At 44.0% G+C, this 24,753-nt stretch overlaps 1 protein-coding gene across 1 annotated transcript in view; it reads left to right on the forward strand.

The window, feature by feature from the left end:
- The first annotated feature begins 3,735 nt into the window (after positions 1-3,735).
- The window catches only part of crocc2 (ciliary rootlet coiled-coil, rootletin family member 2), a 293,289-nt gene continuing 272,271 nt past the window's right edge, over positions 3,736-24,753 (forward strand). Inside the window, exons 1-2 of the mRNA XM_078563452.1 lie at positions 3,736-3,880; positions 23,646-23,791. Of these exons, the coding sequence (XP_078419578.1) occupies positions 3,874-3,880; positions 23,646-23,791 (153 nt within the window). The 5' untranslated portion in view covers positions 3,736-3,873. The remainder of the gene's footprint in view (positions 3,881-23,645; positions 23,792-24,753) is intronic.

A 24,753-nucleotide genomic window follows, 5' to 3' on the forward strand; every position in this document is an offset into this window, starting at 1 on the left:
CATGCCCACGCAGAAGATGCAACACCTGCCCCTTCACTTCCTTTCTCCTCACCGTCCAAGGGCCCAAACACTCCTTTCAAGTGAAGCAGCATTTCACTTGCATTTCCCCTAACTTAGTCTACTGCATTCGTTGCTCCCAATGCGGTCTCCTCTACATTGGAGAGACCAAACGCAAACTGGGCGACCGCTTTGCAGAACACCTGCGGTCTGTCCGCAAGAAAGACCCAAACCTCCCTGTCGCTTGCCATTTTAACACTCCACCCTGTTCTCTTGCCCACATGTCTGTCCTTGGCTTGCTGCATTGTTCCAGTGAAGCCCAACGCAAACTGGAGGAACAGCACCTCATCTTCCGACTAGGCACTTTACAGCCTTCCGGGCTGAATATTGAATTCAACAACTTTAGATCTTAAACTCCCCCTCCCCCCATCCCCACCCCGTTTCTCCACCCTCCCTTTTTTTCAATAATTTATATAGATTCTTCTTTTCCCACCTATTTCCATTATTTTTAAATCTAAAACTAAAACTTTGTTAGTCTTTCCACCCCACCCCCACTAGAGCTGTACCTTGAGTATCCTGACTTCCATTCTTAATTTGCACTTTTCTTAGATAATATCACCACCTTCAACACCTCTTTGATCCTTTTGTCTGTGACATCTTTTGATTATCTGCTCCTATCACTGCTTGCTTATCTCCACAATCACCACACCCTCAACTTCTCTCTCTCTCTCTCTCTCTCCCCCCCGCCCCCCCCCAACCTTAGACCAGCTTATATTTCATCTTTCTCCTAATTATACTCAGTTCTGCCGAAGGGTCATGAAGACTCGAAACGTTAACTGATTTCTTCTCCACCGATGCTGCCAGACCTGCTGAGTTTTTCCAGGTAATTCTGTTTTTGTTTTGGATTTCCAGCATCCGCAGTAGCTTTTAGCTTTTTGTCTTTATCTCTTTCTCTCCACTTCAATCCTGCTGTCAGTAAAATAACCTGAAAGATCTCATGCGCTTTTACGTTCTCTCCCAGTCCACCTCCTGGAAACCAGTAAAATTCTGGCCTATAATTCAGTTATATTTAGCATAGTTTTGGAAAAGGACAAAGATAGATCGAGAATAAAGGCTTTAACTCAGGCCAAGACTAACTTTATTCAGCCCACAAGTGATTTGGATGAGAAACAGCTGGTTAAAGGTAAATCAGTGACTGAGAAGTGAAAGTCATCCAAGGAGATAGGGAGGGTTCGGAACAAATAGGATCCCACAAAGAGGAAGATGTAATTCTGAAATCTAGAGCCCTTGGGTGCCAAAGAGCGTACAAGAGCAAGATAAGAGAATATAGGGAAGCTTCTATTGGATACTGAGAGGTCCATAGTGCAGGAAACCTAGAGGAGTGTAGAAAGTGTCGGCATGAAATTAAAGAGGAAATTAGGAAAGAAAAAAGAGGTCATGACAAATATTAACAAAGTAAAATCAAGGAAAACCCAAAGATGTTTCATAAATATACAAAGAGCAAGAGGATAATTAAGGAAAGAGTAGGGCCTATTATAGACCAAAGTGGTGCCCTGTGTCCCCTATCCACAGCCATTTCTGAACCTGCATGGTAACAAGCCTGGATCTTGTGACCTCAGTATGAGCTTCTGAACACTGAGGTGTTTTCTGGCTTCTGCCTGTGCTGCAATGGAAGCTGAGATATCGCACACCAGACACTACATCATGGATGGGTTTGCAATTGCAGTCAGATGGCTGGTTATCATTTTCACATTGGAAAGGGTAGGCTCCAAACTCTGTACAAACCATGTGCAACTTTGTTCTGCAAGAGAGAGGGAAGAATGTTAGTGAGTGTGCTGCAATTTGTTTGGGGGCTGTGCCTGCCATAGCTGAATAGTTGGAAGAATGTAGAAGCAGCAAGACGTAGACATGGGTTTGGCAGCATTGCTGAGTTTGTGAGAGCGATGTGGAGCCTTTGATTGTTAGGCATGAGTCCTGATTGCTGATGGCGAGTGATAAGGTTGTGGTGCACTGAGTAGCATAAGAGGTCTGTGCTGTGAAGGGTAGGAGTCATCCTCTGAAGGTGCATTCACTGACCTTGACTGCTGGTGTAACATCTTTGAGCTTTTTCTGGCACTCCAGCCAAGTCTTCAGGCATGTCTCTAGGAATTGATCTCCATGGCCACCTGCTCATATTCCTGTCTAAGTTTCTCATGGACATGCACATGCACTTGCATATGGTATTCTTCCTTTTAAGATTCAACAATCCCTTGCTTTCTCTTTAACACCTCTGTTATTGTAATAGAACCATAGAAAAGTTACAACACACAAGGAGGCCATTCGGCCCATCTTGTCCATGCCAGCCCGACACACAGGTGCCCTTTCTAATCCCACCTTCCTGCACCTGGCCCATAGCCCTACAGCTTACAGCACTTTAGGTGCAGATCCAGGTACTTTTTAAAAGAGTTTAAAGTTTCTGCCTCTACCACCAACTTGGGCAATGAATTCCAGACACCCACTAACCTCTGCGTAAAAAAGGTTCTTCCTCATGTCCCCCCTACACCTTCTGCCACTTATCTTGAATCTATGTCCCCTGGCTCTAGAATTCTCCATCAAGGGAAACAATTGTATCCTGTCCACTCTATCTATTCCCCTTATAATTTTATACACCTCAATCAAGTCACCTTTCAGCCTTCTTTGTTCTAAGGAAAATAACCCCAACCTATCCAATCTCTCCTTGTAGCTACTCTTTTCTAACCCTGGCAACATTCTTGTAAACCTCCTCTGCATTCTCTCCAGAGCTATTACGTCCTTCCTGTAATGTGGTGACCAGAACTGCATACAATACTCCAGTTGTGGCCTCACCAGTGTTTTATACATTTCCAACATTATATCCTTAATTTTATATTCTATACCTCTGCCAGTGAAGGAGAGCATTCCATATGCCTTCTTTACAACCTTGTCTACTTGAACTGCTGCCTTCAGGGACCTGTGTACTTGTACGCCAAGATCTCTCACTTCATCTACCCCTCTTAGTATATTCCCATTTATTTTGTAATCCCTGTAACTGTTTGACCTCCCTAAATGTATGACCTCACACTTCTCTATGTTAAAATCCATCTGCCACTTTACCGCCCACTCCACCAACCCATCTATATCATTTTGGAGATTATGGCTATCCTCTACACTATCCACTACTCGGCCAATCTTTGTGTCATCTGCAAATTTCCTAATCGTGCCCCCCATGTTCACATCCAAATCGTTAATATATAACACAAACAGCAAGGGTCCCAACACCGAGCCCTGTGGAACACCACTTGAGACAAATTTCCATTTGCAAGGGCATCCATCGACCATTACCCTTTGTTTCCTGTTACAAAGCCAACATTTTATCCAGTTTGCCACATTACCCTGAATCCCATGGGCTTTTACTTTTCTGACCAATTTGCCATGTGGGACCTTGTCAAATGCCTTGCTAAAATCCATGTACACAACATCCACTGCACTACCTTCATCAACCCTTCTTGTCACTTCCTCAAATAATTCGATCAAATTTGTGAGTAAAGCTTTCGGCAAACTGCATGGAACCTTCACAAAATAGCACCAAACACGGCAATTGGGATTAAGCTTTCCAGGTCTATTTATTTTAAGTGCCTGGGTAAACCACAGCAAGTGTTGCAGCACATTCTGAATTTGTGGATCTCAGCATGTGTGTGCGGGCCTGAGCAGCTTATTGTTTTCCTGTTATTTCAGAAACTAGAAGACACTGTACTGAACCCAGAGGTGAGTGGAGAGGCTAAAAATCTGACGGTACGTGGAGAAGGGGAGAGCGCGGCACTAACTCCAGTCCCTGCTCGAATCCGAGAGATAGTTACCAAGAATCTAACTGAGGAAAGAATGGATGGTGAGTGAATTGCTCTAACTGAAAAGCACTGCAATAATGATGAAAAGAACGTCTGTGTTACTTTGCGAATGGAGAGTGCGACTTTAGTTATACAAGGACCACTTCAGCCTTCCGTAGCTTTTGTAGGGGTTCTCAATCTTTTTCCTTCCGAGGCCTCCCACCTGCATTAGAAAAATTCTGTGGATTGCCTGCAACACAATGAGTAGTTTTTCTGTATAAAAATGAGTTATACAATTAAACAAATATATTTACCTCCCCCATTGTGGGTGGGCGGTGGTAATTTTTTTTTGCCCCTGCTAATCTGTTTTACTTTCAACAATATACCTCAAAAACTAATGGACGGGTTTCAACAAAACAGGTAGGGTATGACTCAAGGAAGAACAGATTAGTTTTGGTGAAGATGCAGATCCAAATCCTGACATTTCTTAAAGGATCCATTAACATTGGGAGATAGGGTGAATTGACTTTTTAAAAAAAATTTTGTGGATTGGTTCAGCTGCTATGGTGCAATTTGTAACAGCTGTCAACATGTAAGCAGAGTTTTCAGAGCAGGTTGTTGCATGTGGATTGGCTTGAAGCTTTGTGGTTACAGAGCATGAACCAGGCAGGGAAAACCCTCAAGGAAAAGCTACATAATTATAATAATGTTAACATAGCATGGCGGAGATATGTGCTCTATTGAGTACCCTCTTAACTTGTTATTAAAATTCTTGTTTTCCTTACTTAATTTGCAACTTGTTGCTATTGCTGAGAAACAGTTCTGCCAAGATTTGGAGGTATCTTCAACAAGCACTTGTGCATGTCATGGTCAATGCTCATCCTGGCTCAGTACTTGGCTTTTATTGAGGTCATTGCTGAAAATCCAACTTCACATTAGTAGGTTCTATGAAATGTGACGAACACTTCAGGTGTCTGCAGATAACTGTTTTGTATGTCATGGTTCTGCACTTTGGCAAGTTAGATTTTTAATCAGCTAAGAAAGAATGTACCTTTTCCCTGAGATAACATATACATGCAAGTATTTTGTATCAAGATTTATTCATTGAATTTAAATTTCACCAGTTGCCCTGGTGGGATATGAGCCTATGCCCTTAGGAGATTAGCCTGGGCCTCTGGATCACTAGTTTAGTGACATTACTACTATGCCACCAGCTCCCCTTGCAGGTGCTGTAGCTTTTACATTTTGCACAGTGCCTGAATGCTTTCCAGTTATTGCTGCAGCTCCATCGATGCAGAACGCAGTGCAATCTTTTTCAACTGATTTCTGCAGAAGTCATGAAATCATCCAAGAATTTGGAAATATTGTCCGACTTTGTTATAGTCTTGAGCTCTTTGCAAGCAAAAGGCCTTCTTGTAGCACACAAAACTGAACATAGGAGAATAAATGAGATATTTTAGACATGTCTGTGGATTCACTAAGTTGTATAGCAAATTCAGTGTCTGTAATAAACTTGGAGAGTGCAGGACGGGTTTATTTTGGTGAACTTTATTAACAGACTGCAGAGGAGGCAACATGTTTATTCCAAGACCAAGGCTTAAAAAACTCCGCCCCTAAGATTCCCTGTGCTTAGGGCTGATAGGTCTATACAGCCACATCATCCCCATAATAGTAAGAAATGGTTTAACTTACAATCATTACATCCCTTCCCCTTTACTTTTGTTTTACCCTCTTATTTAGAAAACATTTTAACCCATATTATACGCAATTATATACAGTTCATGCTGTTATAAATTTAGTCTTTGAGGAGGTTTTCAGACTCGGGTAGAGCGACGCTACTCGACAGCTGGAGGATCTTCCATTGGATCGACTTGCACAGGAACTGCAGCTTCAGAGACAACTCTAGACACTGGCTTTTCAGAATTATTTACCTCAGCAGAGGCATCAGGTATGTCTATTCTTTGTCGACCTGGCACCTTAGGCATTGAAGTTTCGATTTTGATTTCAAGTGGATTAACTGGTTGTTGGGGGGGGTTTCTCAACTTCTGAAATGACCCACATGTTTCCTAACAATCCTGTTTCCCACTTCTACCTGATAAGATAACGGTTCTGTTTCAGAGACGATTGTACCAGGGACCCATCTCGGTCCAGCTGCAAAATTTCATACAAAAACTGTTTCTCCCATGGAAAACTCCTGACCTTTACTATGAATGTCATGATTCACTTTCTGAGTCCCCTGCTTTCTCTCCATGTTCTCCGCTAAATTAGGGAATATTAGACTCAATCACGTATGAAGTTGGCGCTTCATCAACAACTCTGAAGGTGTTAAACCACTGGTCGCCTGAGGAGTTTTGCGATAGCTGAACAGGGATCTTGCAATTCGTGCTTCTAATGTTCCCCCTGACAGTTTCTTCATGCCTGTTTTAAAGGTTTGTACTGCTCTTTCTGCCAAGCCATTGGACGAGGGATGATACGGTGCTGTTCTGACGTGTTCAATCCCATTTAGGTTCAGAAATCTTTGGAATTCAGTGCTAATGAAAGCAGTATCATTGTCTGACACAATAACTTCAGGTAAACCATGAACACTGAAACCCTGGTGCAATTTTTCAATGGTTGCAGACAAAGTGGGTGACCTCACTTCAAACACATCCATTTGGAATGTGCATCGATAATCACCAGAAACATGGTACCTAGAAATGGAATTATGTAGTCTATATGTAGTCTAACCCAGGGTCGACCAGGCCACTTCCACAGATGCAGTGGAGCTGAAACGGGCAACTTCTGCTGTTGTTGACACTGGAGACAGTGTTTAAACATTTTTTCTATATCACTGTCTATACTTGGCCACCAGATATAACTTCGAGCATCTCCATTTTCGAAATACCAGGATGTGCACTATTATGTTCTTCTAATAATGGTTCTCTTCCTTGCACAGGGGCAATGACTCTTTTTCCTCATAATAAGATACCATCTTGACAACTGAGTTTGGATCTATGTACAAAGAATGGTTTCAATTCTTCAGGGATTTGTGCATTTGACCGTCTTTGTAAGATTTGTTTGCGGACTCTTGCTAAAATTGGATCCCGATTCATCCAATTCTTTATCTGTCTCGCGAGGAGCCCAGGAAATTTAATGCAAGTGCTATCTCTTGAGGTACTGGTACATGTGTAATACTGTCGGGCAAAGGGAGATGACTGAGGGCATATGCATTTGCTATATGCACACACAGATGGTGCATAAAAGTGTACTTGTATGCTGACAAAATTAAAGCCCATTTTTGAATTCTAGCAGAAGCTATCAGTAGGATTGCCTTATCTTCACTAAACGAACCCAACAGTGGTTTCTGATCTGACACTATGGTGAAGTGTCGACTGTGTAAATATTGATGGAACTTCTTTACTCCAAATGCGATTAGCCCTCTTTTACAACTTGAGAGTAACCTTTCTCAGCTGCCGAAAGGGTTCTGGATACATATCCTATCGGTCTTTCAGATCCATCCTCCATCTTGTGTGACAATACTGCTCCTACTCCATAGGGAGATGCATCACAAGTGAGTATCAATTCCTTAAACAGGTCATGGTGCACTTAGCAGACACGACGAGTGTAAAAACTTTTTTAAGACGAGTGAAGACTTCTTCTTGCTGAGTCTTCCAGGACCATTTGTGGTTCTTCTTCTATAATAAATGCAAAGGGGCTAACACGGTAGATAGATTGGGCAAAAATCAACCATAATAGCTTACCATGCCCAAAAATGACTTGAGCTCTGTGATGTTAGTATAAGAGGGCACTTCCTTGATTGCCCTGACTTCCTCCTCTAATGGGCATACACTCGATGACCCAGATATGCAACTTCCTTTGCTTGGAAGGTGCCCTTTTCTTTTTTTAAATGAAAGCCAGCCTCTAAAAATCTCTTCAGAACCGCTTCCAGGTTCGCCACATGCTCTGCTTCTGTGGATCTGTGATTAGGATGCCGTCTAGGTACACTATAACTTGGGGGAGTTCTTGTAGTAAGCTTTCCACGGTTCTCTGGGAAATCGTATAGGCAGAGGACACACCGCAGTGTAGGCATGTATATTGGTACAGACCCTTGTGCGAGTTTATGGTGACGTAACTCCTTGATCTGTTGTCCAACTCGAGCTGCTGATACGCTTGGCTCATATCAAGTTTAGTATAGGATCTTCCTCCTGCGAGTTTAGCATACATATCTTCAATCTTTGGGACTGGGTATTTGTCTAATTCCGCAGCCTTGTTCACAGTCAATTTATAATCCCCACAGATGCAAATGGTTTGGTCCGGTTTTAGTACAGGGTTTAAGGGTGCTGCCCATTTTGAACATTGGACTGGCTGTATTATTCCTAATTTCTCCAAATGACAAAATTCCACATCAACCTTTTCCCACAGAGCATAAGGCACAGGCCTTGCCTTAAAAAACAAGGGTGTTGCTTCAGGGTCCACGTATATTTTAGCTTGCAAACCTTTGATTTTCCCCAACTCATCTCAGAAAACTCTGTCACTCTTTTTCAGCAACTCTGGAATTCCTCCAATTTCTGACCAATTTAGTTTGATTTCCTTCAATCACGGCCCAGAAGGTTAGGTCCTTCTCCATTTACAACAATTATTGGCAGCTGAGCTGTCTGTTGTCTGTATGATACAGGTAGAGGTGATGCCTTTCACCTGTATTGCTTCTCCTGTATATGTTTTCAGCTGAGCAGCGGTTTTCTCCAAACTCAATGGCTGAGTACCTTCTCGGAGATATTTAAAAATGTGTTCTCCCACCTCTGTGGTTGATGCTTCTGTGTCCACCTCCATGAGCAAAGGCTTTCCATTTACTTGAAGTGTAACAGTGATTAGTTCAGTTTTCCTGGCCTTCAGATTGTGTAGGGAATAAATGTCAGTCTCAGTAACTTCTGGCTCTTCTATATTGTGCACTTCATTTAACTTGACTGAATGGCTCTCGATCTAGTTTAACAACATGCTTTTTTTTGTGGCAGTAGTGGCATTCTGCCTCTTTAAATCTACAAACTTCGGGTGCATGGTTTTCCCCACAACGATAACACTTTAACTCCTGGGTTACTGGTGAGCTTCCAGCATTTCTTTTTGTTTTTCTGTTGGTAGGGACCGTGTCCCGCTTCACTGTAGCCTCCCTGATCTTTGTGTCACACCCGGCGGCAGGTTCCCGCCCTAGCTGCAAAATGGTGCCATGTTATACACTCTGTAGATTCTGCAAGTCCCTCTCAGCGCTCTCCGCTGCTAACGCCATCTCCATGGTGCGCTGCAGGATTATCAGAATTTGTGTAAGCAATCGGCGCTGTTTATGCCGCAAACTAAATTATCTCACAACATGTCGTTTAAAGTATTACCAAAGCCACAGTGCTCCGTTTACTCTTTTAACTTCACAATGTACAACTTCTATCACCTAAAAGGTCAAGGGCAACAGGCTCATCGGTACACCACCATCTGCAAGTTCACTCCTAGTCCCACCACACCCTGCTGGAGAAACGTATTGCTATTGCTATTCCTTCCTCGCCACTTGGTCAAAATCTTGGGACTCCCTCCCTAACAGCACTGTTGGTGTACTTATAGCATTCATACTGAACGGTTCAAGTAGGCAGCTCACCATCACCTTCTCAAGGGCAATTAAGTATGGGTCGTACACGATGGCCTTGCTGGTGATGCTCACATGAATAAATATATATTTAAAAGCTCCTGTCTCCAGCTCAGGTTTTAATCCCCTGGATGGGAAGTTATAACTCCCGCTATTTTACATAATAATTAAAAGCAGTAAGTTGATTATGAACATGAAAACAAATAGGGCTGAAGAAAAAAAAACTTAGCCATATAAATACAGTTGTAGAAGTCAGTGACATACAAAAGTACTTGTCAAACCGTAGTAAGAACCTGAACTGCCCGTGTGTGCACAGTCTTTGTATCGCTAAGGTAACTCCACCAAACTCAATTTTTAAAATTCTTTCATGTGATGTGCGTGTCACTGGCAAGGCCAGCATTTGTTACTCATCCCAAATTACCCTTGAACTGAGTGTCTTGCTAGGCCATTTCAGAGAGCAGTTAAAAGTCCACCACATTGCTGTGGGCCTGGAGTCACATGTAGGCCAGACCAGATAAGGATAGCAGGTTTCCTTCCCTAAAGGACATTAGTGAACCAGGTGGATTTTCATGACAAGCAGTGATAGTTTCATGGTCACCATCACTGATGCCTAGCTTTATATTCCAGGTTTATTAACTGAATTCAAATCCCACCAGCTGCCACAGTGCGATTTGAGCCATGCCCCCAGAGCATTAGCCTGGGCTTCTGGATTGGCAGGCCAGTGACGTTACCACTGCACCAAAAAATACACAGGGCAAATGTCTGATAAGACAAAACAACTGGAGGTCCTCCTGAAGTTTTCTTGCGATCATCTAGGGGGCCATGGGCCTCCAGTTGAGAACCCTTGCACTAATGTTCTCCACTGCTTGCTTAGCATATTGCATTTTGTTAAGTCTGCAAGAGTCGCGTGGCTTTTAGTGCCAGAAAATTGCATTGAAGTGAATTTCATGCTTTGCTCTCTTTTTTTGTTAACATACAATTAACTGTACATTTTCAAATTAGGCAGATTTCAATTAATGCCCAGAGTCATTAAGCATGTGCCTGCAATGATGCTGCTGAGTTCCTTGTTACACTACTTGATGGACTGTAAATGGTGCGTGATGTAACGATCAAAACTTCTTACTCAGCTAATAATGCAGAAAAATCTCCATGTACCCAGAGGTCCTGCATTATCTCGTCTCTGAAATACTCCCTCGCTGTCCTCCTGCTCACCGTAACCCACTGGAAATTTTACAGGGGTGGGCGAGGCCACTTAGTGGCCATTTCCCACCCAGCTTCAATATTGAGGCTGGTGAGAGGGGTTCGGAGGTGTTTGGGGGTGGGGGGAAGCATGGCAAGTCACCCTCCTTGGGCCTCAGATGGGAAGGGGGCATGCCATCCTCAAGGGTCCCTTTTCCACATTGGGTGCCACCAAGGTCCGCCTCAACTGCAGTATTGCATCCAGTTCTGAGCACCACACTTTAGTTATAAAGAGTGCAGAAACGACTCACAAGAATGATTTAGGGATAAAGAACTTACATGGATAGATTGGAGAAACCCAGGCTGTTCTCCTTGGAGAAGAGGAGGTTGAGAGAGGATTTGATAGAGATAGTTAAAATCATGAGAGGTCCAGGCAGTGTAGATAGGAGCAAATTGTTTCTATTTCTGGAAGGCTGGAGAACCAGAGAACACTAATGTAAGACGATTGGCAACAGAAGTAATGCCGACATGAGGAAAATTATTTTTATGTAGCGAGTGGTTAGGATCTGGACTGCACGACTGGAGGGTGCGGTGAAGTTTGATCCAACCATGGTTTTCAAAAGAGAACTGGATCATAATCTGAAGAGAAAAATCTGGAAAGCTATGGGGAAAAGGCAAAGGAATGGGAGTAGTGAGTTGTCCTTGCAGAGAGTTGGCACAGGCATGACAGGCCAAGTGGCCTCCTGTACTTATGCTATCGTTCCATAATTATTTGATTCTGTGGGATGTTATGTAGATGATCGTTCATTGTGGGATAATGTATTACTCTACAAATAGTATGGGTGAGAAAAAGTTATGGATCGACAATACTGACTTAACGTAAATGATAGAGAGAGAGGAAATGTCTAAAATTAAATGGTGGATGCAAGTCATCAACTGTCTGATTATTTAAAAAAAATAAATTTATGTATGAAGAAATTGTCAGGGGTCCTCGGGAAGGGTGTCTTACAAGGTAATGCTTTGTTCAGGGTATGGAGGTTTTTGATTTATTTTGGGTTGTGTATATTAACTCCAATCTTTATTTACAGGGAGAGAAGGGAATCCATTAATTGCATATTAATTGTGTTTAATTGTACGCAGCTGGTGAGCATTCACTTGAGCCCCTATAAATGGACACAGGCTAAAAATCTGGTTGTTTGGTTAGGAGGTGTATGCTTGTAATGTGCAACTCTAAATACATATAAAAGTGTGAACAGATTAGCTCCAGTTCTATACTTCACCAACTGGCATTCTGAAATAGAACAATATCAACTACCCCACTGCATCCTTATGAATAAATATTAGCCTGAAGTAAAAAGATTTGCTTTATTACTCCTATCTTTTCTTTGCATAAACTTATGTGCTAGATATGTGTCCATTAACTCTTTGAACAGCTTGACCATCTTTGAAACTACCACAGTGAAATCACATCACAGGCATCAACAGGCAGCACGACACAGGAGTATAAAATGTAACATCCATGTTCACAGGGAATGTGATGTTATAGCACCTATCCTACAAGGGCTGTGTTATAAGCTCATACACAATGATGTTATTTGGAAAATTGTTAGTTGCTGTAGATAATGAATGAGTGAAGAAGTGTGTCAGTACTCCAGAATCTGCAATAGTGCTCAGTTTTATCACTGTTCATTTTGGTGCATTGGACCCTCTGTATACATCCCTCTATGCTCCAGAATTTGAGCTCTTGTATTGTATGATAAGTAAAATTCATTCACACCGGACTCTTAGCAGGTTGAATGTCAGCTTATGTATTAAAGTTTGGCATTTTGCCTACATAATAATCACTGCCATCATTGTGTAAACTACTCTCAGACCTTTTGGTGATCTGGTAAAGTGCTGTATAAATGCAAGTATTTATATTTCGTACAAAGAAGAATACAATTGAAGGAGGGCATTTATTTTATTGGCTAATTCTTTCAAAGAAACCTATGGTCTCCCTGTTACAGTACACAATTGCCTCTATGAATAACTCCATTGTTTTTCCTCCACTACCCTACAAGTGGCCATACCATGCCTTAATTACTTTTTGTGTGAAGTGCTCCATGATATCATTAACCCAGTGGTAATGAAGGAATGACAACATATGTCCAACTTAGTGTAGCATGTGATTTGGAAGGAAGCTTCGAGGTGAAGGTGTTGCTGTGCACCTGACGTCTTGTTAGTGGTGAAGACCATGGGTTTGAGAGGTTTCGCTGAACAACCTTTGCTGAATTGCTGCAATGCATTCTGCAGGTAGTACAAACTGCAGCCATGGTGTGCCAGTGGCGGAGAGTGTGGATGTTTAAGTCACTAGATGGGCTTCTGGTTAAGCAGATGGCTTTGTCCTGGATAGTGTTGAGCTCTGCTGAAGCTGTAACCGTCCAGCCAAGTGGACAGTATTCAATCACACCCCTGTCCTATGCCCTACTGATGAAAGAGAGGCTTTGGGGAGTTGAACCACTCACCACAGAATACCCATTATCTGTCCGGTCTGGCATTTATGTAGCTAACCCAGCTTAATTTTTGGTCAGTGATGACTACCAGGATGTTGGTGGTAGGGGACATGGTATAGCAATGCCATGGGGGTAATTATGTTCTCTCTTGTTCAAAATAATCATTGGCTGACACTTGTGTGGTGCAAATGTTACTTCCCCCCTCATATTATCACAAGCCTGTGTCTTACACATGCCTACTTGAGCTGCTTCATTAGCCGTGGAATTGCGAAGGGAGTTGTGGAGGTCACTCTTACCAATGCTGTCATGGGCAGATGCATCTGTGACAGATAGATTGATGGGGCTGAGGTCAAGAATGTTTTTCCCCTTTGCTGGTTCTCACACTGCTTGCTGGAAATCCAACCTGGCAGTTATATCATTCAGGATTCGGCCAATTCCATCAGCAGTGGTGCTACCAAGTTGCTCTTGATAATGGGACATTGAAGGCCCCAACCCACAGTATATTCTTTGCCCTTGCTACCCTCAAGACTCCTTCCAAGAAGTGTTCAACGTTGAGTAGTATAGATTTATCAGCTGCGGGAGGACAGTCAGTGATAATCAGTAGGGGGCTTCCTTGCCTTGTGTGAGCTGAAGCCATGAAGCTTTATGGGGACCAGAGTCAAGGTTCAGCACTTGCACTCTGACTTTGCATGCTAACCTTACTCTCCACTACCCTTTCCCCATTCTAACCTCACATTTCCATCTCTTTTGTCCATCCCAACTTTGCATTCTCCTCCCCTTTCCCCATCCTAGCCTTACTTTCCCCTCCCTTTTCCTCATCCTAAGCTTCCATTCTCCTCCCCTTTCCTCTGCTAATTTATTCCCTCCCCTCCCCTAACTCCAACCTAATCTCTTCATTCCACCCCCATATCTTGAATGAATCAATTAATCCTTCATTTTTGTTTTAATCTTTTACCAAAGTGTCTAAGAAGAATCTGTTGTTCAAAAATTCTCAAAAGAGGAATGAGAGCCTTTGTATAAAATCATTCATGGTAATTATTTTTGGAAAGAAGAAGTCAAGATGTTATACCAATTCTTTAACCCCATTGGAATAAATGGGTGAATCTGTAGAAGAGTGGACAGGGTTTGGGTTGATGACACTGTCCTCAATATTCTGTGGAAATGGGGTCTACTTTTAATGGGAAGCAACAGACTAAAGGATTGAACAGATCATAGGGGTTTTTTGTATGCATTTGAATTATAAACATTGTCTTTCTGGCTTACTACTGAAAGCTCCTTACAGCGATGCCTCCTCTACTTACGTCTTCAGAAAGTTCTGGATACCCCCCTGGAGAGCTGCTTTGAGATATTGCTTTGGAAGGTGTCTCAACCAGAAAGGGAGCTGTATCCTCTGTGGCCGGATTAACAGAATTATTTTTGGATATCTGGCGTCCTTTCTTCACTTCTGGACTTATGACTATGGATGACAAAGGAGGAGATAGATTAGATAGTGACTTTGAATTTGAGGTTCCTTAAGCAGATTCTCTGCTGTCGTTATGGCCAGGTTGTTTTTACTAAGATCTCTCGTGAACTCAACCTTGGACGGACCATTCCATGTGGGCTTTCAATGTTTTCCATCTGTCCCATGTCTATGTTGTGGATGGAGGGATCCAAACCTTCTGTATGTGGGTTCCATCACATATATCATGAATTATTTCCATAAATGTATATACTAAATAGAATGCCTGTGCGCTTGATGTTCTATTCCAAAAGGACACTGTTAGGTGACAAATTAACCGCATTAACAGTAGTCTTCAGACAGCTGCTGAAGCATTCTCACTTCCATGACTACTCAAGAAAACAGTTGCATTGGTAGTGGAAAGGAAAGCAGGTTGAAGTGTGCCATGCTGGTAAAAAGTAGATCTGGAAAACGTGGACCAAGTGGAACAATTTTTGAAAGACACAGGAAATTTTGATCTTGTGTAACAGGAAGACGTGAGTCTGCTGGAGAGCTGGGAGTCACTGTGGGACTGTTAGTGTAATGCTACATATCTGTCAAAAGCATGCTGTTGCACAAGACAATTTAATAAGACATGTTTTGATGGTGTTAGTGAATTCAAAAGATACCTTTTTTTTAGTTTTATGTATTATTACCCTGTTAATTAATGTTTGATATATGTTGATTTCAGTTTGTTTGTCACAGTGTAAGTCTTAAAAATTGCAATCTTGTCTTTTGGCTCTTTCCATTGGTCGCCGGAAAATTCATCTCTTTTTGAAAGTTATTGGCCTCTTCGTGGATTGTAACAACAGGATGATCTGTATTGGCAGTACATGGGTTGAATTGCACATGTAGTATACCCCAGTACATTATTGAAGGAGTGCTTCCACCTTTAAATATGTTACCTTTTGAATGAGGTGCTAACCAAAGCCCTAATTAAGATTAAAGTGCCGAAATTCCAAACGGTGAACTGGGCTCGATTGTATTAATGCGGGAGATTTTATGGAGCCTATAAGGGCGTGCAGGATGGCCTAATGAGGTGGGATGAGAAATTTCAATTTCCCGAAGACAATTTGAGATGTAGAGATAAAGCCAGTGGCGTGTTTGTGACATGTTGAGTAGCACCCCGGCCTGTGACAGGCTCATACTTGTAATACATTTGCATTACATGAGCAATCATTAGCGTAAAACCTATTTTAAAATTACGTCCTACCTTCAAGATAAAGCCAGCGGCACACGGGAATCTTGTGGCACCCTGTTCATGATTGTATAAAGGTGGTGTGCAACAGTCAGCTTTGTGCAGTTGTGTGTAAGGTCAGTGGTTTTCCTTGTTTAATTCTACGGCACAAAGAAACAGGAGCAGGAGAATGGACTCCTCCACAGATGCTTGGGACCGGCAAGCGTGAGTCAGTCTTGAGGGATCTTTTGGGAGTCGGAGGAGGATTGGGAGAGGGATCCAGTGGGGGACAGAGAGTGGGATTGGGGCATGCGAGGAGTGAATGGCATGGGCCTAGTGCCCTGGATGTGGTGGTGGGGACAGTCAGTCAAGATAAGAAAATGAGCAGCCTAAAGGGCGGTGTCAGTACTGTCCAAATGTATGTCCATCTCATGTTGGCTGGCAGGGTTCTTAAAGGGCTTTGAGTTCACCTACAACATTTCAATTACCCCAACTAAGAGTGATGGCGGACAATGATCTTTACAATGCATAGAAGGGAGGCCCAGCTGGGCCTGCATGTTCAGCCATGACCCACAGAGTGGTAAGTGTAACACTGGACACTAACATGGATGTTCAATAAACAGTGAACAGAAAAACACAACATTGTTTCTTCCACAATGAAGACATCTTATTTTTATTCATTCGTGAGATGTTGGCTTTGCTGGCTGCGCAAGCATTTATTGCCCATCTCTAGTTGCCCTTGAGAAGGCAGTGGTGAGCTGCCTTCTTGAATCGCTGCAGTCCATGTGGTGTAGGTACACCCACAGTGCTGTTAGGGAGGGAGTTCCAGGATGTTGACCCAGCGACAATGAAGGAACGGCGATATGTTTCCAAGTCAGGATGATGAGTGACTTAGAGGAAAATTCCAGGTGGTGGTGTTCCCATCTATCAGCTGCCCTTGTCCTTCTAGATGGTAATGGCCATGGGTTTGGAAGGTGCTGTCTAAGGAGTCTTGGTGAATTCCTACAGTGCATCTTGTAGATGGTACACACTGCTGCTACTGTGCATCGGTGGTGGAGGGAGTGAATATTTGTACATGTGGTGCCCATCAAACAGGCTGCTTTATCCTGGATGGCGTCAAGCTTCTCATGTGTTGTGGGAGCTGCACTCATCCAGGCAAGTGGGGAATATTCCATCACACTCCTGACTTGTGCCTTGTAGATGGTGGACAGGCTCTGGGGAGTTAGGAGGTGAGTTACCCATCGTAGGATTCCTAGCCTCTGACCTGCCCTTGTAGACACAGTATTTATTTGGCTAGTCCAGTTCAGTTTCTGGCCAATGGTAACCCCAGGATATTGATAGTGGCGGATTCAGCGTTGGCAATGCCATTAAACATCAAGGGGCGATGGTTAGATTCTCCCTTGTTGGAAATGGTCATTGTCTGACACTCATGTGGTGTTAATGTTACTTGCCACTTGTCAGCCCAAGCCTGAATATTATCCAGGTCTTGCTGCATTTAGACATGGACTGCTTCAGCACCTGAGGAGTCACAAATGGTGTTGAACATTGTGCAATCATCAGAAAAGATCCCCACTTCTGACCTTATGATGGAAGGAAGGTCATTGATGAAGCAGCTGAAGATGGTTGGGCTGAGGACACTACCCTGAGAAACTCCTGCAGTGATGTCCTGAAGCTGAGATGACTGACGTCCCACAACCACAGCTATCTTCCTTCATGCTAGGTATGAGTCCAACCAGTGGAGAGTTTTTCCCCGATTCCCATTGGCTCCTGTTTTACAAGGGCTCCTTAGTGCCACACTGTCAAATGCTGCCTTGATGTCAAGGGCAGTCAGTCTCACCTCACCTCTTTTGCCCATGTTTGAACCAAGGCTGTAATGAGGTCAGGAGCTGAGTGACCCTAGTGGAACCCAAACTTGGCATCGGTGAGCAGGTTATTGCTAAGCAAGTGCTGCTTGATAGCACTGTTGATACCTTTTCTATCACTTTACTGATGATCGAGTGTAGACTGATGGGACAGTAATTGGCCAGGTTGGATTTGTCCTGCTTCTTGTGTACAGGATATATCTAGGCAATTTTCCACATAGCTGGGTAGATGCCAATATTGTAGATGTACTGGAACAGCTTGGCTAGGGGCGGGAAAGTTCTGGAGCACAAGTCTTCAGTACTATTGCTGGAATATTGTCGGGGCCCCATAGCCTTTGCAGTATCCAGTGCCTTCAGCCGTTTCTTGGTGTCACGTGGAGTGAATCAAATTGGCTGAAGACTGGCATCTGTGATGGTGGGGACCTCCAGATGAGGCCGAGATGGATCATCCATGTTTCTTGATATCACATGGGGTGAATCGAATTGGCTGAAGACTGACACCCAGAGGATACTGAGATGGATCATCCACTCGGTACTTCTGGCTGAAGATTGGAGCAAATGCTTCAGCCTTATCATTTGCACTGATGTGCTGGGGTCCTCCATCATTGAGGATGGGGAGATTTGTGGAGCCTCCTCCTCCAATGAGTTGTTTAATTGTCCACCACCATTCTCGACTGGATGTGGCAGGACAGTAGATCTTAAATCTGATCTGTTGGTTGTGGGATCACTTAGCTCTGTCTATCACTTGCTGCTTATGCTGCTTAGCATGCAGGTAGTCCTGTGTTATAGATTCACAAAGTTGACCCCTCATTTTTAGGTATTCCTGGTTCAGCTCCTGGCATGCCCTGCTGTAGCCTTCATTGAACCAGGGTTGATCACCTGGCTTGATGGTAATAGCAGAGTGGGGGATATGCCGGGCCATGAGGTTACAATTCTGTTGCTGCTGATGGCCCACAGCACCTCATGGATGCCCAGTCTTGAGTTGCCAGATCTGTTAGAAATCTATCCCACTTAGCACAGTGGTAGTGCCACACAACATGATGGAGGGTGCCCTCATTGTGAAGGTGGGACTTGCTCTCCACAAGGACATTGCTGTGGTCACTCCTACCGATACTGTCATGGACAATACATCTGAGGCAGGCAGGTTGGTGAGGATGAGGTCAAGTATGTTTTTCCCTCTTGATGGTTCTCTCACCACCTGCCATAGGCCCAGTCTAGCAGCTATGTCATTTAGGACTCGGCCAGCTCGGCCAGTAGTGGTGCTACCGAGCTGCTTTTGCTGATGGACATTAAAATCTCCCACCCAGAGTTCATTCTGTGCCCTTGCAACCCTCAGTGCTTATTCCAAGTGATGCTCAACACGGAGGAGCACTGATTCATCAGCTGAGGGAGGGCGGTACATGATAATCAGCAGGAAGTTTCCTTGCCCATGTTTGACCTGGTGACATGAGACTGCATGGGGTCTGACGTTGATGTTGAGGACTCCCAAGGCAACTCTCTCCCAATTGTATACCTCTGTGCTGCCACCTCTGCCACCTCGGTGGGACAGGACATACCCAGTGATGGTGGTGATGGTGTCTGGGACATTATCTGTAAGGTATGATTCCGTGAGTATGACTATGTCAGGCTGTTGCTTGACTGATCTGTGAGACAGCTCTCCCAATTTTGGCACTGGCTCCCAGATGTTAGTAAGGAGAACTTTGCAGAGTTGACGGGCTGAGTTTGCTGGTGTCGTTTTTGGTGCCTGGGTCAATGCCATGTGGTCTGTCCAGTTTCGTTCCTTTTTCAACTGATGTGGGGGGTTTCATCATTGAAAAGCTTCCCCGCTCCTAAATCAAACGTGTTTTCCATGCATGCCACTGGCACTTAGAATTTAAAATGTAATCATGTGGGAAAAGGCAAAAAGAGAGAAAGCGGAAGTGCTGCACAGTTCTGGTTATGATGTTGGGGAATGATACGCTATTGACAAAATCCCGGCAAATATGCCATGAGTTGTGGTCCCTGATGTCCACCATCAACTTACTTGCATATCCACTCAAGCATCTCCAGCTCAAAGCTCCATGCCAGGTAATTGTGCTGCATCGTCCATGTGGGGAATGAGTGATGGTGGGCGACCTTCCCAGTGGAAGATGAGAAGAAGATTGGCCATAGCTTAGGAGATGTGTTACCCAAATCTCATTCATAATTGAAAAGAAGGATGTTCAACAAGGGCCAAACTTACATGCAGGCTCCAAGGTCAGTCTCTAAGGATTTGTGACAACTGACAGTTGTGGTTCGAGAGTTTCCAGTAATCATGTGCGGTAACTTAAGGGAAGCTTTTTTTAAAATTGCTGACACTAGGACAGCAGCATGTAACACCTTCACTGGAATGTGGACTCCTCTCCTGGCAGGCAGCCCACCTTATACCCTTTATATAACCACATTCAAAACCATCAGGGCCAGAGGTTCTGTCTTTCAGGTGAGCTGTTAAACAGAAGCCCAGTTTTCTCCCTCAGGCAGATATAAGAGATCCCATGGCACTATGTGAAGAAGAGCAGGGGAGTTCTCCCTGTCCAGTATTTATCAACCAGCATCATATTATTAGATTGCTTCAAACTTTCTACTGTTTTCCAGCTGAGGAACTTCTGATAGTTCAGCAAATCCTGGGAACAGCAGCACCTTTTTCATTCCCATTTGGGGTGTTGGGTGGCTTGCTGGGCCATTTCAGAGGGCAGTTAAGAGTTAACCACATTGCTGTAGGTCTGGAGCCACATGTAGGCCAGAAGATTCCCTTCCCCTAAAGGGCATTAGTGAACCAGATGGGTTTTTCAATGATTGATGATAGTTTCATGGTCACCATGGACCAGCTCACAATTCCAAATTTTACCCCACCAGGTGTCATAGTGGGATTTAAACCTGTGTTCCCTGAACATTAGCCGGGGCCTCTGGGCCATCACACTGGTGAGGCCACAACTGGAGTATTGTGTGCAGTTCTGGTCACCACATTACAGGAAGGACGGAAAAGCCCTGGAGAGAGTGCAGAGGAGGCTTACAAGAATGTTGCCAGGGTTAGAAAAGTGTAGCTATGAGGAGAGATTGGATAGGTTGGGGTTATTTTCCTTAGAACAAAGAAGGCTGAGAGGTGACTTGATTGAGATGTACAAAATTATGAGGGGAATAGATAGAGTGGACAGAATAAAATTGTTTCCCTTGGTGGAGAATTCTAGAACCAGGGGACATAGATTCAAGGTAAGTGGCAGAAGGTGCAGGGGGGACATGAGGAAGAACGTTTTTACTCAGAGGGTAGTGGGTGTCTGGAATTCGCTGCCCAAGTTGGTGGTAGAGGCAGAAACTCTAAACTCTTTTAAAAAGTACCTGGATCTGCACGTTAAGTGCTGTAAGCTGCAGGGCCATGGGCCGGGTGCAGGAAGATGGGATTAGAAAGGGCACCTGTGTGTCGGGCTGGCATGGACAAGATGGGCCGAATGGCCTCCTTCTGTGCTGTAACTTTTCTATGGTTCTAAGGTTACCACTACACCACCATCTCCACGTGAATTAATATGTGTAAGTTAGGTAGCTGGGACTTTGGCAGCTGGATCGTGGAACGGATGTTAGGAGATTCTATGGAAATGATTTTGGACTAGAAAATAGCAGAAATATCTTCCATCCTGATTTTCTGATCAGGAAAAGACTTGCCCTGATTTTGCACCAAAAAATCCTGAAAAATATGTGGAACTTTGTTGACAAGATGCCTGTTTTAAAATTAATTATCAAGATTTGCGTGTCCCTGTCAAATCCAGCATTTATTGTCCATTGAGATAAAAGTAAAATACTGTGGATGCTGGAAATCTGAAACAAAACCAGAAAATGCTGGAAACACTCAGCAGGCCTAGCAACATCTGGGGAGAGAGAAAAAGAGTCAACATTTCGATTCCATATGACCCTTCTTCAGAGCTGAAGAGAAGTGGAAATGTGATGAAATGTATACTGCATAAGGGGGGTGGGGCAGGTGGAGCTGGATAGAATGCCAGCGATAGGTGGGGACAAAGGAAAGATGTCATGAACTGAAGGACAAAGGGAGTGTTAATGGTAGTGGTTAGTGCTGGCACTGATAGTGGCATAAAGGTCAGAAAGCAGAAAGTGATAATAGCAGAGCAAAGGTAGCATTGTGTGAAAGAACAACATGGAACAAGTAACAAGTAAGGGATAGGGTGGGGGGAGGGGGCGGGGGTGGGGGGAAAAAAGGATAGAAAATAGCATAGAATGGGGGATAAAAAGGGGGATAAAACCACAGATAAATGAATAAAACTAAAAATAAGTGGATAAAAAATAAAAATTAATGTAGAAAAAGCGGGATTAAAAAGATGGGGTGAAGATGGGGGAGAGAGTTCATAGTCTGAAGTTGTTGAACTCAATATTCAGTCCGGAAGGCTGTAAAGTGTCTAGTCGGAAGATGAGTTGCTGTTCCTCCAGTTTGCATTGAGCTTCATTGGAACATTGCAGCAGGGCCAAGGATGGACATGTGGGCATGGGAGCAGGAAGGTGTGTTGAAATGGCAAGCGACAGGGAGGTCTGGGTCATGCTTGCGGACAGACTGGAGGTGTTCTGTAAAGTGATCATCCAGTCTGCGTTTGGTTTCCCCAATGTAGAGGAGACCGCATTGGGAGCAGCACATGCAATAGACCAAATTGAAGGAGGTGCAAGTGAAGCACTGCTTCACCTGGAAGGAGTATTTGGACCCTTGGACGGTGAGGAGGGAAGAGGTAAAGGGGCAAGTGTTGCACCTTTTGCGGTTGCATGGGAAGGTGTCGTGGGGAGGGGATGAGGTGTTGGGGGTGATGGAGGAGTGGACCAGCATGTCCCGGAGGGAATGGTCCCTATGGAATTCTGACAGCGGGGGTGAGGGGAAGATGTGTTTGGTGGTGGTATCATGCTGGAGTTGGTGGAAATGGCGGAGGGTGATCCTTTGAATGCGGAGGCTGGTGGAGTGAAAAGTGAGGATAAGGGGGATGCTATTATGGTTCTGGGAGGGAGAGGAAGGTGTGAGGGCAGAGGCGTGGGAGATGGGTTTGACACATCTGAGGACCCTGTCAACCACAGTGCGAGGGGAAACCTTGGTTAAGGAAGAAGGAAGACATGTCAGAAGCGCCATTTTGGAAAGTGGCATCATCAGAACAGATGCGACGGAGGCGAAAGAACTGAGAGAATGGGATGGAGTCCTTACAGGAAGCAGGGTGTGAGGAGCTGTAGTTGAGGTGGCTGTGGGCTTGTAACGAATGTGGTGGACAGTCTATCACCAGAAATGGAGACACAGAGGTCCAGGAAGGGAAGGGAAGCGTCAGAGTTGGGCCATGTGAAGGTGATGGAGGTGTGGAAATTGGAAGCAAAATTGATAAATCTTTTGGAAATTGGAAGCAAAATTGTCCATCTCTAGTTGCCCTTAAGAAGGCAGGGGTGAACCCTCTTCTTAAACCACTACAGTTCCACCACACCAGTTCCATGGTGAAGGTAATCCTGCTGTGGTTTTAGGGAGGGAGATTCAGGCATTAATTTTTGTAGCGCTTTGATATAATTGAGAGGTTGACTAGTCCACTTCAGAATGCAGTTAAGAGTCAAATGTGTAGTTGTCGGACTGGCTCAGAATCCTGGAACTCCCTTCCTAACAGCACTCTGGATGTACCTACACCACATGGACTGCAGCGGTTCCAGAAGGCGGCTCACCACCACCTTCTCAAGGACAATTAGGAATGGACAATGCCAGCAACACTGACATCCCATGAGCAATTAATAAAACACAGACCAGACTGGGTAGGGACAGCAGGTTTTTCTCCCCTGAAGGACATTAATGAAATAATTGGGTCTTGAACTGAATTCAGATTCATAATTCGTCAAGGTGGGGTTTGAACTTACATTCTTTGGATTGCAAGTTTAGTAACATAATCACAATGCTACCATATTTGATAACATACCTACCCACTAGTATCAGGTAGAAAATTCTACTCAGCCTGGAAAAGAAGCACTAATCCATATTCCTTTGTTTTTTTGCCTTAATGCAGCCCCACAAGATGGGAGTTCGATAGCCAGTCTTCGGGAAGAGAATTGCATGCTGCAGGAGGAACTGTCCCGCATGGAGGACCTGTTGGCACAGAGCCACGCCGAACGCGACGAGATAGCTATCAAGCTCCATGCCGTCAGTGAGCGGGTAAGGAAGGGTGAGATACAATACTCAGATGAAGGCCATGGATTTAAATTAGAAATGTTGCATCTTTTAAGAGCTGATTTCATCTCTTTGAATGAACTGTTTAAAGCCAGCGAACAGCAAATGAGAGCTTTGATATACGCTGTACTAGCTGCCTGTGATGGCTACAAACAGTTTTTTTAAATATTTGATTGTTAAATATTTGAAATGCTGTACCTGATGTAGTAGGTACTGTGCCCGCTGTTGTAAGTGCTGTTCCTGCTGTAGTGGGTATTCATGGAATCATAAAATGGTTACACCACTGAAGGAGGCCATTCAGCTTGTTGTGTCCATTCTACCTCTTTGCAAGAGCAACTCAGCTAGTCCTAATCCCTTGCTCTTTCCCTGTAATCCTACAAATTTTTATCTTCTGGTGCTTATCCAATTCCCTTTTGAAAGACACGATTGAATGCGCCTCCACCACCCAAAGGTGGTGTATTCCAAATTCTAACCACTTGCTATGTAAAGAAGCTTTCTGTCATGTCATCTTTGCTTCTTTTACCAATCACCTTAAATTGATGTCCTTTGATTCTTGACCCTTCCGCCAATGGGAAGAGTTTTACTCTATCTGCTCTGCCTAGATACCTCAGGACTAAGCTGTCAAGCCCCCTGGGTCTGATGGCCTGCATCCTAGAGTCTTAAAAGAAGTGGCTGCAGCGATGGTGAATTCATTGGTTGTAATCTTCCAAAACTCCCTAGAGTTTGGAAAGGTCCCAGCAGATTGGAAAACCGCAAATGTAACAGGTAACACCACTATTCAAGAAAGGAAAGGGGCAGAAAACAGGAAACTATAGACCAGTTCATCGAACATCTGTCTTCGGGAAAATATTAGAATTCATTAATGAGACAGTAGTAGCTGGGCATTTAAGAAGCCTTGTGGCGCTGTGCTAGCTTCCCTGCCTTTGAGTCAGGAGCTCTGGGATCGA

Source organism: Cetorhinus maximus, chromosome 19, assembly GCF_964194155.1.
Source record: "Cetorhinus maximus chromosome 19, sCetMax3.hap1.1, whole genome shotgun sequence".
NCBI lineage: Eukaryota > Metazoa > Chordata > Chondrichthyes > Lamniformes > Cetorhinidae > Cetorhinus > Cetorhinus maximus.